Here is a 16,360-nt window from a genome sequence, read left to right as displayed (position 1 = left end):
TAGATATTTTCCCTCAAATTTTTTCACCATGGCTAAATGAGTGACCTCATATTTATAATGTGAGGAATTGTTGGTTTTAAATACAGTGAGAAAACAGACAAAAACGTGTTGGTTCTCAGACTGATAAATCAAAAAAGCAACAAAAAAAAAAAACAAAGGGGCCGATGGCAAATCTCTGCAGCAGCTGAATGTGGGAATGTGGGAATGATGATAAAGGGAATGTGTGCTCTGAGCATTGTTGCCCCGTCTCAGCATGCCCTGTGCCACACAGAGAAAGCCGAGACATGAGATTTTTTTTTTTTTTTTTTTTTTTTTTAAATGCTACGTCTCGCTGCAAAAACAAACAAAAAAAAAAAGGCAGATGTCAGAACCCAGAACTCATTGTGCTCTCGAAAACCTGCAGACAGAATCCATATCTTCCTTTCATCCCTCCTCAGCAGAGACTTTAATGGGAAGCCAATCACGTGTCTGTCCTGATCATCGCTTTACCTCTCAGCCAGTCGCATACCTGTCTGGTTTAATTGAATTCACAAGGACCCAATCACCTTCTTTCTATCGGTCTCATCCTCTCTCTGTTCCGCACTGTCAGAGCCTTCCAAAAACTGCGCAGCTCCTCACTTACCTGTCTGCCTGCAAACTTTCTACATCACTGTATCAGCACTAGTTAAGGATGAGAGAGCTTCAAGAGTGACAGAAAGAAAGAGGTAGAGAAATGGAGAAGGGGGGGGGGGGGGTTTTACAACTTTTACTACTGTGCCTTCGTCTACTTATTAATTCATTACTCTTATGCGTTTCCTGACAGTCCTAGGAAGGGGAGACGTTTTCGTTTTGAAGCCTTGTTATTCCTCACCCTTTCAATTACCACGAGCGACACGAGCCTTCGGACCAATTTTTTTTTCCTCTAGAGTGGAAGTGTGCAGCGTTTAATAAAAGGAAATGATTCCAGGGGCTGGCCCACTGCTGTGCTAATACTCCATCGATTTTTATTTTGGGGGGAACCCTCCCAGCTGATCAATCTCTCTCCAACTAGCCGGCAGCTGGCCTGGGTGGAGATGCAGCGTGAAGATGATTCACATGTGGGGGTTTTCTATACACATGTGCTGGCTTGGCTTGACTCGGTTTGACTTGACGCGTCAGCCCAGCGCGACAGGGACCTGCATTTCCATTACAAGAGGATACCTGATTGAAGGTATGTCTTTAACTGATGATGCGCTTGTCTTGAGTTGATGGCGTTTAAAAGCAGCGTCCTCTTTAACGCTGTTTATTCAAGCCCCCAGGAAGTGCACCAAGGTGGGACTAGTGGTCAATGGAGCGGCTGTAAAACAGTGGATACATTTTTTTGAGTGGAACAACCCCCGCGAAATGACAGAATTTGATCCAATAGGTCCGATAACATTTGGAAAGTCTACAAAAGGCACATCATGATTGACTTTATTCCATTCAAGTTAGCGGAGGGCTAAATCAGAAGTTAGCGGGCTCATCCCTGAGTGATGACAAAGTCCATCTGACGTCACCGGTCCATCTCAGGCGTGACTCTGCGCATTTAAACCGGTAATGGAAACTCAAATAAACGCGGCATGGTTTGCTCTTTCCAATGGAAAAAAGGCTAGTGGGCTTCACTGTCTGATCTGATGTGTGTGTGAGTTCATGTCCAACCCCCCAATTCTTTCCCTCTCTTGCCCAAATCCTCCCCCCCCCACCCCACTCCCCGGTAATCCCTCAATGAATGTGGGTCAGTGAGCGGGGCTTTGCCTTCGTCACTCAGCAAGGGGACAGACAGCGGGGTCATGACCCTAGTCATCCTGCGTACACTGGCGTGCGCGCGCACACACACACACACACACACACACACGTTCACACGCCCATGTACGAAGACAAAGATGCAAAACACAGGGATGCGCACACACGCAGACACACACTGACATGGATGGATGAGCAGCCACACACATGGGCCAAAACGGCGAAAACAAGTAGCAACAGGAACTTGGAATACGTTTGAACCAATCTGAGATTACTAGAGCTGTAATCATTAGAGGATTCATTGATTAGTTGTTTGAAAGAAAATTAATTGAATAGTTTTGTGTATCGATGAATTGTTTTGAGAAATTTTATACCAAAAATTCACTGGTTTCATCTTCACAAATGTGAGTATTTTCGGGTTTTGGAGTGTTGGTCAGACAAAACAAGACATTTCAAGATGTCACCTTGAGTTTACAGCACAACACAGGAAACAGTGTCATGAAAAAAATACACCTTAAATGATTAAAACCCAACGGGTGAAAGTAAGGAATCAATGATTCAGTTATTCAATAAACAACAAATCAACAACAATTTTGGTCATGACTGATTTAACAAGCAAAAACTGTCAAACACTTGCTGGTTCTAGCTTCGTGAATGTGAAGACTTGCTGCTTTTCTCTGTTTTGTATCACTGTAAATTAAATATCTTTGGCATTTGGACTGACTTTCAAGAACGCCGCACAGTAAAGCACTTGCAACTAAAGTTTATCACCAGAGGCGACAACTGTTGAGAAAATGCCAACTATGAAAGAGACACAGACGTGCGCTGCCAGACAGGAGCCGCAACAGAAATACTCTGACGCAGCCATGTTGACTTCTCTCATGTAACGGTGACACAGATAATACCAAATGAGGCTGAAACAACTCAAGCGCTCAACGAACGAGTTAATATGACAAAAAAAAAAAAAAAAAAAAGACAGAGACGGAGGAAGTTGGCAGAGATGTGAAAGATGGATAGACGGTCTGATAAGATGAAATAACAAACAGAGGTTTTGTGTAGTTATAGGCTTAAAATCTGTCTTTTACACACACGCACACACCAAAATATCAAAGCGTCCTAATTAAGCTGCGCTGCATTCAAACTAATTATCCTCCACATCATTAACATTCTCCATCACGAGCTGGTACTTTATCTAAGAGAGAGCAGGCAATAATGAAATATTCATGATTTATTAATCTGACTACAGAAAAACAAACAATGGCAACCCAGGGAGTGTGACACCCTCTCCTGCCAAACAGAGAGCTAGCAACCTGACTGTGTTTGCTACTTGCTCGGCACTCCAACAGGAGTCCACTATCAGGCGAAGAAGCTGCTGTGCTGACATTCAGGTGAATGCTGGTATTCCCACTCATCACACTTCTTTTACTGCGATAAAGGTGGAGAGGAAGCGTTGTTGGTTTTCTTCACTTGGCCCGGATCGGCAACTGCCACTCTTTCTGTGGCACTGTGTCAACAAAATGTCAACCATCACAACGTCATAAAAAGAAATGAGGGAAATGGAAATGTGGCAGGGAGCCATCACGAGCCAAATCATATCAGTGTTTCCATGTCGTTCTGATAGCGAGGGGGGGAGGGAGGGAGGCGGAAGGAAAGTAAACAGAGGAAAGAGAGGAAAATGCAAAAAGAGAAGCTCCTCGCACGCTTTTGAGAGGATTTTCTCAAGTGGGAAAATTTCTGCTGATGACACAGTTGTGAAAATGAAAACGCCGCAGCGCTTGGTTGATGTTACTGTCATTGGCTCCTAATGGGAAAAATCCACCGGCATGCGCAATTTTCTGGACTCTCCATTTCTTCCATCCCAACTCACGCGCCACACTCAGACATGCTCATGCGCTATTATCACTCAATCTCACACACACTTGCTCCTCTTCTTCTTCTTCTTCTTCTTCCACATTGTTTTACAACATTTTCTGTATCTCTTCTTGACTTTCTCATTCTCTAAAACCTCTCTATCACTACTTCTCTTCATTACTCTCCCTCTCTCGCTCTGTTTTCAAGTCCCCCGGGTGACCTTGAGCGGCAGCTGCCAGTGGAGTAGCTAAAGTACAAAGTCAATACGAGCCAACAAAGCTGGTTAAGTATTAAATGAGGGGATGATGACGCTGCTGTTAGCCAGAGAAAGGCTTAACAAAGAGCAAATAAAAGGAATATGTGCAGTCAGACTTTAATGGAACACTCAACAGTAATAATGATGTGCTCCAAGCAATTGACTTGTGATGTTAGATTAGACTGTACTTTTGATTTTTGCAGGCTTACCTGTGGAGTAGGTAACGTTTACAGTACTTACTGGGTGTAATGTTTGGCAACACATATGAAGTAAGCAGACAGAAAAGAATGTATATACATAAGAATGACTGTTTTGCCCTCTTTAGGTGACACATAATGACATTTTCATGTCTGACATGATTCATAACAGGAAAAGAGAGTGAGTAAGCTGCAAAAAAGCAACTTCCCATTTCAAAGGAACGAGAACTTGAGTTCCCGCAACATGAATTCAAAAGAAACAGAAAAGATCAAATTTCCAGTCAGAAGTGTGCCAATAAAGGTGGTTTAGTCACCACAAGGCATAGCATTACTGCCAAAGTGACATTTTTCAATTGGCGAGCCCGTAATAGCCTTTCACTGTCCTCTCCCCGGATCATTGTCAGCAGCCCTTAAAACTCAGTGGATAATGTAACAGTGAATGGGCCCTTTCATCAGCGCTTGGCCATGGAAGTGGACCAGAGTGACTCCAATTGAAAGCTATTGCAGCTAAGAAAATCAATTGAATAAATGTGCAGAGCGTGGCGTCCGTGCACGGTGTGTGTGTGTGTGTGTGCGGGAGCCGGTTCGGATACCTACACCGGCTTCCAGTCTGTCCTCCTACTGCATTCCTTCGGAGAGTGGCATTCCTTTGGAAAGCAACAGGGTCAAAGGTCAGGAGGCAAAGATGAGCCTAGACGCAGCGCAGATATCTTCTGTGTGTGTGTGTGTGTGTGGGTGGGTGTTTGTGCTCGGCAGGTGGATGAATATTGAATGAGGACTACGGTATGTGTTTCACCTCAACTCCTCTGTGTTCAAAGCACAATATATGTCAAGCTACATTCAAAGAGCATCCAGGTATATACATATAGAGCGCAGCCAGTCGGCCTGCCTTGGCAGCACTCCCTCCTCAACCGCTAACAGCTGCTCTGACACGTGTGTGCATTCCTGAGTCTGCACCACAGCGTCCCCACAAGGCATCGCCTGTCCGCCCTCAGCCTGAGGAAATGGAGTGCCAGCAAAGGCTGCCCCGCTGCATATAGATCCATTTACCTGAGAGGGCTACGTCAGGGTTTTTGCAAAGCGTGGGCTAGCACTAAAAGGGGGTTTAAATTAGATTAAAATGAAAGGCATCAGTTTGATTAAATTCAAACAGGTTGCTTAATCATAACAGGGAGGAAATGCGTTAAAATTTATTGGTTGCACCATGTTGCCAAAAGGCCAAAGTAGGCTACCAATCAGAACACTGGTTATAACCAGCAAAAATCAACTCACAAGAACTCACAAAAGCTGTGAAAATCACTGAGATGTGCAGTATGACGGCTCAAAGCAAACCGCGTGGTAAACACTATAAAAGCAAAATTGGATTCATCGAGTTTTAGTGGGGACAGAAATCAAATGCAGTAAGGACGCTGGAAATGAAATGACTAACAGGCAGCAGTATTGATCAAAATAAATCAACCGTGAAACACACCACCGTGGAAAGAGTGGGCAGTGAAAGCTCAGGGTTCCCTAAGCCACTGCAATCAGCCCTGTCAATCAGCTGATTATGGTAACCGAGATGTTCCAGAGACGGAGGGGCACCGTTGGGAAAACGAGGCCTGAACCTTTGGGAAGCACAGCCGTGAGCAGAACGGAGCAGAGGTGGGCTGTCCAGAGACGACTGGAATGTCAGATAATGGATGACATATCTCTCCAGGTGACACCGAGCCCAAGGCATCCGGGGGAGACGGAGAGGGAGAGAGAATGCGTGTGTCTTAGAGAGAGAGAGAGAGGGGGGGGGGGCGGAGGATGACAAATGGACAGACAAGTGCATGCTTGTGAAGTTTTGTTAGAGCTCCTTTTTTTTTTTTTTTTTTTTTGCATTACCAGTTTGTCTGTGAGGAGTTTTTAAAGTTCATTTCAAGTTCAAAGACAATCGCTTCCTGTTACTCAGCCCAACACTGGTTTGGTTCAAAAACTCTCTTATCTTTACCGACAGCTCCTACTGCTTTCTCTGTCTCTCTGATTGATTGAATGGAAATATGCGTAGGCTAACTTTCTATATGTCCCCCATCTGTCCTTTCCCGTAACCTTGATGCAACGTGTGTGTGTGTGTGTACAGGTACGCACATATCCACAAGGTACAATGTCGACAAGTGCTGTTATCACATGCCTGAGTTTATCCAGGCTTTAGAAAAGCGAAGGATCCACAGGCTGTTAAATGCAGATCAAACCGATGTCACTCAGGCAAGCAAACTTGACAGTGGAGCCCCTCGTGTAATCCGGCTATGTATGTTAAAACATACCGAGCATTCAAGTACAGCTGCTGATCCCAAGGGGAATCATTAATTACCACCTTGACAAAAGTGAGACCTCCAGAATTAGAGGTAATCAACTGTCCCTGGTACTAAGTGGAGACGATGGCACTAACTCTCAGAAATCAAAGTGATAATGAAATCAAGGTGATAATTAACCCATTATGACAGATTTACTTGCTCTAAATAGCTTCATAATTAAACAAGGCTGTTACACACCACACCTTTAAGTGAGAGGCAGCATTTTGCCAGGACAAGGTCACAGTAACACTGATACTAATTTAAGAGCAAGAGCTCCCACTGACAACTTTCACTTAATTTGCACAAAGTACAGGGTGCAAATCAAACGTGTCCGTGCATATCCTGGTAAAGGCTGCACAGCTCCCATTATTTTAGGTTGGAAGGTGTTGGGGGGGGGGGGGTGAATTCCTTCATAGGAAGAGAGGAAGGGAAGAGGAGGAGGGGGGGGGGGGGGGTGTCCAGGGAGCTAATAGACTGGCTGGAGATATTTTACTACATGCTTGAAAGAGAGCAAGGAGGTGGAGTGGGGGGGGATAACCCAGTCATGTAGTGGTAAAGAAAAGAGTTGGTAGATTATGACCAGAAGAAATTGATAATCATAAAGCCCACAATTATTAATTTACTCTCTTAAATTTGCAGAATTTTGACATCTATTTGTGTGATTTATAAGTCTAGATTTTAATTCCAAGCTTTAAAATGTGATCAACTCTATTCAGCTGGCAACAATTAGAAAAAGAAGTGGACTTCTGTTGTTCTGCATTACTGAAAAATACCCATTTTCAGTTAGGAATTATACTATTTAAGTCAATATGGATGACTCCACAAACACACACACACACATACACACACACACTGTGCGCCACAGCGTGAGATCCCTGACGGCTGCGCCTGGAGCTGTTTTGGATGTGGATGAAAGCTCGTTGCGCACGGATTTTGTGCGTTAAAAAAGCCTGAGATTACAGCAAACAGCATTAAACAAGCAACGTTTCAACTCTTCAATTAACCAACTTCCTCAGTAGCTTCCAACTTACTTGTCATACTCCGCGTTGTCCTTGTCACAGCGTGCGTCCTTGTGCTTCTGCCAGTCTTTGCCATGCTTGCAGGTGGTGAGCAACACCACATCCTCGGCGTTGTGGACGTGATATAAGGCATTCCTGGTGTCCGAGCCGATACCTGTCAGGTAGCGCTTCCCCTTGAACACCAGCATGTATTTTCTGAAAGGCGGGATGGAGTTGTACTTGAGGTACCCCCTCTCTCCGCCGGTCCTCGGGTGCTCCTTGGAGAAGAGGGGGATGGACACGTCGAAGTTGGGCCTGAAGTTATCGGTGCTGATGCTGGCTTTGGCCAACATGGCCTGACCGATGTCAAAGCCCAAGTCTTCCGTATAGTCCGGCCACGTCCCCGAGTACAAGTTAAATATGAGATGGTTCCTGCCGTCGTTCCACAGGGGCAGGTTCTGAACCTTGGTCTTCAGGTTGTGGACGTATTGCGGGGACAGCTGGTCCCGGTCCAGCGTGTCCAAACTCAGGACGAACAGACACGCCTGTCCAGGGTCTGAGGTGTAAAACCTAGACCCCTCTATGGTCGATAAAATATTCTGGTAACTCTCTGAGATCTTCTCCCCCTTCTGCTGCGGGTAAACATAAACTTTGAATCCGTTCTTTTTACACAGAGAGAAATCAAAGCATGAATCCATGCGGCACCGTTTGCCTTTGTAAACACTCGTGTTGACGTCCCTCTTCTGCATCGGAGATGTGTGCAGGTTGTACTCCTCGGTGTCCGTGTGATCCCAGGGCAGGAAAGGTTGTAAAGGGTCCGAGAAGTGAGGCCAGGGCTGGTCGGGCCGGTACCCATTCCGGCTGCGGTCATGCCGGCTCCTGCTCGCCGCTGGAAGTTGAACCCCTCCGAGGTAGAAGAGAAGCACTAGACATGCACCGGCGGAGAGCAGGATCAGGTAGCGTTTTTTGGCCTGCATGTGTCCTGGGAACAGGGGCGAGTTGTTTAGGAATAAGAAATGTAAAGTGGCCCGAAGTTAGGCTCTCACCAACCCCGGCTACACCGCTCCATCCTCCGGCAGCCTCCAAGGATCCCCAACCCCCCTTCTGCGTATTCGGTTCCCAAATCCAGCAATTGATCCAGTGCATGTGGGCGATTTTAAAAGTATTGTCCCTCTCTCCCTCTTCTGTAGAGTTTCAGCATATCGCACAGCGCCTACAGCGAAGGCTTGGGTGCACCTAGAAAGATGAGTGGTGCCCGGACTCAGTCTCGGACACAATCATACGCGACTCTCTTCCCCTGCGCTTCTTCTCACCCTCATTCAGACTGGCTGTGCGGGGCTATTCAAATGGAAAACTGTCCGACAGCCGTCTGGGAACTCTCTCCCTCCGGATGAATAGCGGCAGGGGTCCCCGAGGCTCTCCCAGACGGAAAAGGTATACCCCGGTTTAGATGTTAAACTCGGTATAACACATTCACCGGGAGTGTAAAAAAGCCCGTCGGTGTGGCCGCCGCGCTCAGATCCAAACGCCTCGGGGTGATTTCGTCCTATTCCCCTCTTTTTTATCACTCCATAGTCTCGGGTGAGGAGAAGCAAGAAAAAACCGGGGAAAGCGTCGTAGCGCAGGGGCAGCTCAGCGGTACAACTGTAACCTGACGAATCCCTGCATTTCTCTTCTTATTTATTACAACCTCCCCACACAGCCTCAGACGCGCTGATATAAAATAAAAACCTCATCGGCGGGGAGCCGCGCAGCAGGCGAAGTTATCCGGTCGACACGAGCAGCAGCAAACGCTGACCTCACACCGGGTGAGTAGCTGAGAAAATGTTCAAAAAGACGGGATTCCTTGATCCTAGTGTCCAATTACCGAGTGCTCAGTTGTTCCGATTGTTAGTCGGTAACATTCCAATCCCGACACGACGGCAGCTGACGTGACGTCCCATCCAAGCGCACCGGCGCCTCTGATTGGTCCGTCTGTGTGAGCGGAAGAGGCGGGACTTCGGGGAATGCACCCATTCATAACCGGAGTCCTCCGCATGTGCAAATTATCTAATTGTAAAACCTGTGGAAGTTGTCTGGAGTTGAGCCAGAGAGCAAAGCAGCCTCCGAGAAAGAGAGACTGACACCGAGACGTTTCATTCTGATGCTATTCAGACAGAGTCACGTGTTTGCCCTCATTCTGGTTTCCTATTTCATACTCTGCCTCATCATTTATGGGCATTATTAATGCATCCATATGGTTGATTTTAATGTGTGTGTGTGTGTTACACTTTTATTCATTATTTAGATCCACATCAGCTTTCACAAAGGGGTCACTAGTTCTCCCGGGGTCCAACACAACAACAGCAGCAACAAAACATGCAGTGATTTAAAAATCACACTAATCAATAAAACAAGAAAACAGAAAAACAAGTCAAACCTAAGAGATCAGAAAATGAGTGAAATAACTCTGGAAAGGTAGACCATACAAACAAAACCAACATTGTCAAGATACAGACAACAAAGGAAGCAAAAGAAAATAAAAAATAATCAAAAAAGTTAAAATTGCAAAAGTATCATCTACAGTATGTAGGATTCATCAGAAAAAAATCTACTTGGAAATAAGCCTGGACTTAATTGTCAGTTTAATTTAAAGTACTTTGGTCAATATTTGTTGTCTTTATGTGCTCTATAAACTGACATGATTTGACTATTTGCTTATGAGTAGGATATTTACATCTACTGTTCTTTAACCTAACACTAACATGACACTAATCTAACCTAAATGTGTCCAATTTACATCTTGTGGCCATAAATATTGAAAAAAATGCCCCCGAAAAGTATAAAAAAGGCACAGGATATGTTAACAATTTTTCATATTCAGCACATACTGTGGATGTGCACATCAGGTAGTGCACATATTATACATTAATTAATAAATAATTTTAAATTAATTAATTCTGATAAGAGTTTAAGTTAATTTCTTTTCATGTTTAGCTCGCAGGTAGAACAATACCATAAAGTATTATTTATTTTAAAAATGAATTTAGATCATTTTTTATCATCTTTCTTTGACAGTCTGAGAAAGTGCTGAAGGTTGTTTTGTGCTCTCTGGTGTTTTACAGAGTTTATTTTTTTAAATAATGATAATTATTAGTCTTTATTAAACCAGGACTATGCACAAAAAAACATTAATCTCAAAATGAGAAGAGATGATTTATGCCAAATTTAGCTATTAGCTAATTTCCATCTACTAATTTCCATTAGCAGACAGGAAACATGGTGAGACAGGCGAGTACAGCATGCCCTGGCTGGACTCAAACTGAAGGACCTTACATTGCCATGGCATCAACCACCAGACACCCGGATGCCCCGTCTAAGTTGGCCCTGCTGATTTGAGTCACGGTCTGTTGTCAGACAGGTGTCATGGAAACACAGCATCAGTAACCCACAGCCCAGACGGTGCAAAGAAAATCAAAAGCCACTAAAGAAAGATAAGCCCTGAGCAATTTGCCTGAAACATGTTGTAACACTGATATCACCTGCACAACTCAGCATCTGTTCAAGAGAATGAGCTCGTTGTTAATTTGTACCAGAAACAAACACGTTAAAATAGTTAAGATATGAAGGTGTTTTAATAAGAATACATTTGTCGGAAGTCAACCCTGGACTTAAGTTTTCTCATATCCACTAAAAAAAACCCCAAAGTGACACAGCAGAGGCGACCTGCTTGACAAGGAAATTAATAGCAGAGGAGTGGCTCTCGCTGAGTGTCACCATGCCTCATAAGCCAGCATAATCCTCCTCACTGCCATTTGGTGGCACAACACTCGGGCTGGGTGAAGAGGCCATCCTCATTTTTTATCGGCCAATTAGCTCAGAAGAGGGGGACTAATTAGCAGGGCTGGCTGGGAGACAGGCCAGGATCCTGCGGTTGGCCAGCACTCATCGTCGGAAATATGCCGGTGATGAAGAGGCCCGGGTGCTGTTCCAGAGGGCTGCTCCTGTCTTAGTGGTCGTCCTGTTTAATTCAATGTTAAGCAGTCCGTACAGGAAAGTTTTGTTGACTGGCTAAAGGAATATGTGAACACTGACTTACCTGTCTATGGGCTGTTTTGTGCCTCATGTTGGACTATTTGAGTAGCTTTATATTTGCTCAGAGAGTTGCTTCTTACATGAATCTTTACTCTGCACTCTGATAGAAAAGCCACACAACTCGTAAACTTACCACAAGTGCCTCTTTACGTTCTTTTGATAATTTAGCTTTTGTTGACGCCTGGGGGGCTTTTCTCTTAATTGCTTGCAACTCTAATGGGAATAATGTCTGGTTGCTAAATGACACCAAGATTGTGTAAACCAGAGAAGATGGTGTAAATCTGAATAGACATGTTGTGTCTTTTTAATGTATCGTGGGTTGTCATTATGCATTTCTTTTAGTCACAGGTGAGAAAGAGGGACACAGTAGCTTGAACAGAGGCTGCAATGTTAACCACTGCACCACAAAAGGCACCATATACCCCCCAGTTTATCCCTAAATCCCAACTGTTTTGGAATATTTTTGAGTTGTGGGGTTTCTGGATGACAGTGGTGAGCACTGGGAGTCATTCCAGTGAGCTTCGCCTCAATCCGCTCCTTCTTCCTTCCTTGTGTACACTTCTAATATTTCCAGCCCAGAAAAATTACCCTCTTCAATCACACTTTGGTCTCTCTCCTTTTGAGGGACTGCAGCAAGTCTGAGATATGAGAGGATGAGTAAGCACGGCCGGCGGTGAAACCTCATAAAATACATTCAATCGGTTAAAATCAAACAGTGGCTTTGAAATAGACACCAGCATCATTATGCGGTAGATTCTCCCTTTTTGCCCAAATGAAACCCTGGTGTTAGTATTGCAACAGGCAGGAAATCTTGGCCCACTAGTGGATGAAAGAAAATAGAGGTAGTGACAAATTTAACATAAAGGGAAATAGAAAATGCTCACAGGTGTTAAATCATTGGTTTCTTTTGATATGAAGCTATTACAGACTGGTTGGGATGGTACACATCAGTATGTAATGAACAAGTCATTAAATTCATGCTACGTGATTTGTAGTACCTACAGTTTTGAATTTCAAAGTTTTTGAACAAATATCTCCTGGCATCACCGTGTCAAATTAAAATTGAATCGCAAAAGAACTACTGTACCAACATCACCTAAATTAGTATTATGTCATATTTACACACAGTACAGTTTGTAGTATATACAGTATAATACACCATTCCTTAAGTTATTTTGTGTCACTTGCTTTTTGTTTAGATTTGTTTCTGCCCTTCATATGAACTCAAAAGTGGCAAGGATGTTCCCTTTCTTTCACATTTTGTGCCCTGGTTTTCAATGTAGAAGAGGCCTTGTTTTGTCTGTGAGTTATTATTGATGAAAATGGTTTCTGCAGATTGAGTCATTCAGAGGTTCCAGAAAGTACAAAAAGGTCCACGAGATACTGCTGTAAGGCTTCTTTTGCCTCAATTGAAACATTGTGAGATAGTCGATTTTGTATATTTGGCAAATGGATGAGGGAGCTTTGTGCAGCTTCTACACTGTATATGTTGAGCCTGACTTATTTTCATTATTTTACAATCAGTAGTATCTGATAACAGAATAATTTTAGTAGTTACATGCCCTGAGTGAATAAACAACAAATAAAAAGATGGTTAAGCAGAGACCTGGATTACCTGTGGTTCTCCTGGCACTGATAAACTGTGTGTAAAGCACTTCCTCTCAGTGACGGCGGGCAACCATGATAAAGACTTGCAAATTCAGGCCGCGGTAAACAAATCCGCACGGCTGGAAGGTAATCTGTGGGTTCATGGAGTTTCAAGCAAGAGGAAGACAAAACAGCCTTTGAGAGTCTTCTGGCTGCTGCTGATCAGTTGCTGATAAACTCCCCCCTGGATGATGTAACAAGCTGGGCTCCTGGAACAACAAAGCTGACAAAGGGCATGTGTGTATGTGTGCACAGAGGTGTGCACAGGCACTCGTGGCCAAAAATACTGTATCGCACGGATGTGGCGTGTGTTTGGTTCCATACACCTGGCTTGTGTATGCACTTGAGACTATACTGTATCTTACTGTGTGTGTATGTGTGGATGGGGTGTGAATAACAAGTCGCAAATCCAATTGAGTTTACTCTTTAAAGGCTTGTGAAGTCCCTCCTAAAACCTGAGAATAGAGTTCCACTGATGCAGTGTGTAACCTTGCCTACATGGTCTCAAAGGGAGTGTGCTCTTCCATCGCAACAACACCGCTTTTATTCGGAAGATTCAGAAAATAACACAAAGGTTTTCAAGTATTCATGTCCAATCTTTTGTCTTGTCACCTGTGTGTTGTTATTCCCCAGTTTTTATCCCTGCAAACTTTGAGAGGGTAAAAGTTGAGAGAGATAGAAAATATAAACATATTATAATGAAATGCTGGTCAAAACACTGTCCAGGTCTCTCAACCTGAGGCAAAAAATTAATTCCACGATGTCGTCTCTTCTAATGGGTGACAATAGCAAACAGTGCAATGACAAACAGGCTAGAAGTTCTGCTAAAAGAGCAACATGACTGATGTAGCCGTGGCAAGTGAGTGGGAGTCAATCTGGACTTGGACTTTCTGTTCTCAGACTGCCAGCCTAATGGATAGCTTCAGGCTACTGAATGCTAAATGGTGTAGCCTTGGCTATCATTTCAAAGTGCTGCTCACTCCGTGTGTGGGATGCTTAGTGATCTCCCCATTCTTTATTTATTTAAAGTGACCTTTCGACTCCCGAGCTGAGATTGCTTTGGGCAAACTGAGCTGGGTTTAAATGTTCGGGGGTGTGGGAGGGAGGCCATCGTTTGTTGCCAGGGCCCTAAGCGAACTGCGCTGAAACTCTACAATTTTAACCCCAGAATTCTTCTGGGAAGTGCCGGCTGGCAGGCAGCAGCAAATGAAGCGTTGCAGGTTAGATGTGGTGATAGGTTTTTGTCCTCATTAAAACTGAAATCCCTGCCACTGCTTCCTCATTTGTATTCCACCGCAATTCATTCGAGGTGGATTTTGATTTGGGGGATTTGGATGGTATAAGGCCACTGAAGCCAGGAGAAAAAGAATGCATGTTGTAGTTTTGTCTTACGTAAAGCCCTGAAAGAACAACTTTACATACACTTTATACTCACTTGCTTTCCAACTTTATGATTAAACACAAAACATTTGTCTTTTCTCTGAACAGAATGACTGTATTCCTCTTCATGAAAGGGTCTGTACATCCCATGAAACACCTTCTTAAGCACACTTGCTGCAGAATGTGCCAATCACTCGAAACATCGGCCCCACTTGGGAGCTGAAATATAATGAGTGTCAGTATCATTAAATCTACTGTGCTGATATTAAATCAGTATCATTCAAAGGAGCTCATGCTGATATCATTGCTTCAGAAAGTGCTGATGCTGCTGTGGGACCTGCTGGCTACAGTATGATAGGATTTTGCATCCATTCAGAGATTCTCTGGTTCCCTCAGGGACTATACTGCACAGTAATCCACTTAATTTACAATTACCCATGCAAGCCGTACTCATATGGAATGATAAATGGACTCAAGTAATCCCACTGATAGAGCTAGTGAGCGTGTAAATGAGACCATATACACTATATATGGTATGTTTTCTATCCTACCATCATTTACTCCATATATACATGTTGTCGCATATAAACAGCTCTCACTTTAGACGCACATACACACATACATATTTACATACAGTATATTCACACAGCACATCTCCTCTCTGCATACTGTATAACCTCGTCCCTGTCTTTGAGAAGATGCAGGGGTAAAGCGCGTCTGTGCATGGTGAATGTTAATGTTTTAACTCCCCCTGCCAAAGATCAGAGCAGTGCTTGCTCTCTTCGGCCCTTTGAACTCTAACCCAGTTTTCACTGTACCAACCTCTGTCCTCGCCATGTCTGTTCTGTGGGCTGCTGGGTATTTGGCATTGCAGAAAGATTTATTGGCATGAGGACAATGAGATAGTCGGACACTACCAGTTTTGTTCTTGTACCTGCGACTGTGAGTCGACTCTGAGGCTGTGCTCTGAGCTAATTGCTCACATCAGTATGCTAACACGCAGAGGTTTAGCAGGTACACTGTTTGTCATATTCAGCATCTTAGTTTACCATGTTAGCATGCTAACAGTTGCTGAGGCTGATGGGAACGTCGTTAGTTTTGCAGGTCATAAACGTCAAAGTGTTGGACAAACCGAAAGTTTGACCTGATGATGGCGGTAGATTAAAGGTCAACCCACCCATCCCACCATGACGTTGTTATTTGGGCTAAATCAGGTCAGTTGTGAAGTTATTTAGCCCGAAAAGAGAAGTTGAAAACTCTTATACTTGAAGAAGAAGACCAATCTTTTTCAAATTGTAAAGTTATTCTTATCATAGTGCATTACGCTTAATCACTAATGACACATTTTGTACTCATCGTTGTTCTCTGTATCACAAGGTTGGATGGACTTCCTTACAGACGAGAAGAAATAATCATCTCATGATATTCATCTATAAAGCTCTACTGTTGAAGCTTCCAAACTACCTCACATCTCTTCTCTCATTTAAATCTTGTAACTACTAATCTTGGCAAATTAAATGGAATGAAAAGCAAACTGCCCTTAAACTAGAGCATTTCATGCCCTCTGGAGATTTTAAAGCTTTATTATCTGATGTTTTTTTTATGACTCTTGTAGCTGTTTTTATTAATTCTTTGTTGACTGTGACTGTTTGGCTGGTGGTTTCTGTTTGCTGATTGTGTGCTGTGTATGACACAGTTATACAGGTCTCTTATACAGGTCTCTGTTATCAGATCTCTCTTGAAAATGAGATGTCAATCTCAATGAGACCTGAATGAATAAAGATTGAATCTGGTGAAACTTTGTCTGAGATGGATGTCTGTCCACATTTAGCCCAAATATAGCCATCTAATCTGTATGCAGGGCTGCAACTATTGATTATTTTCATTACTGATTAATCTGCA

General features: G+C 43.7%; 1 protein-coding gene across 1 annotated transcript in view; it reads right to left on the bottom strand.

The window, feature by feature from the left end:
- ext1b (exostosin glycosyltransferase 1b) overlaps nucleotides 1-9,287 on the bottom strand; it is a 117,591-nt gene extending 108,304 nt beyond the window's left edge. The window contains exon 1 of the mRNA XM_067612557.1: nucleotides 7,391-9,287. Within this exon, the coding sequence (XP_067468658.1) occupies nucleotides 7,391-8,334 (944 nt within the window). The 5' untranslated portion in view covers nucleotides 8,335-9,287. The remainder of the gene's footprint in view (nucleotides 1-7,390) is intronic.
- Between the last annotated feature and the right edge of the window lie 7,073 nt (nucleotides 9,288-16,360).

This window comes from Thunnus thynnus, chromosome 15 (assembly GCF_963924715.1).
Source record: "Thunnus thynnus chromosome 15, fThuThy2.1, whole genome shotgun sequence".
NCBI lineage: Eukaryota > Metazoa > Chordata > Actinopteri > Scombriformes > Scombridae > Thunnus > Thunnus thynnus.
Note: the sequence above shows the minus strand (reverse complement) of the source record. Positions and strands in the feature narration are given on the sequence as shown.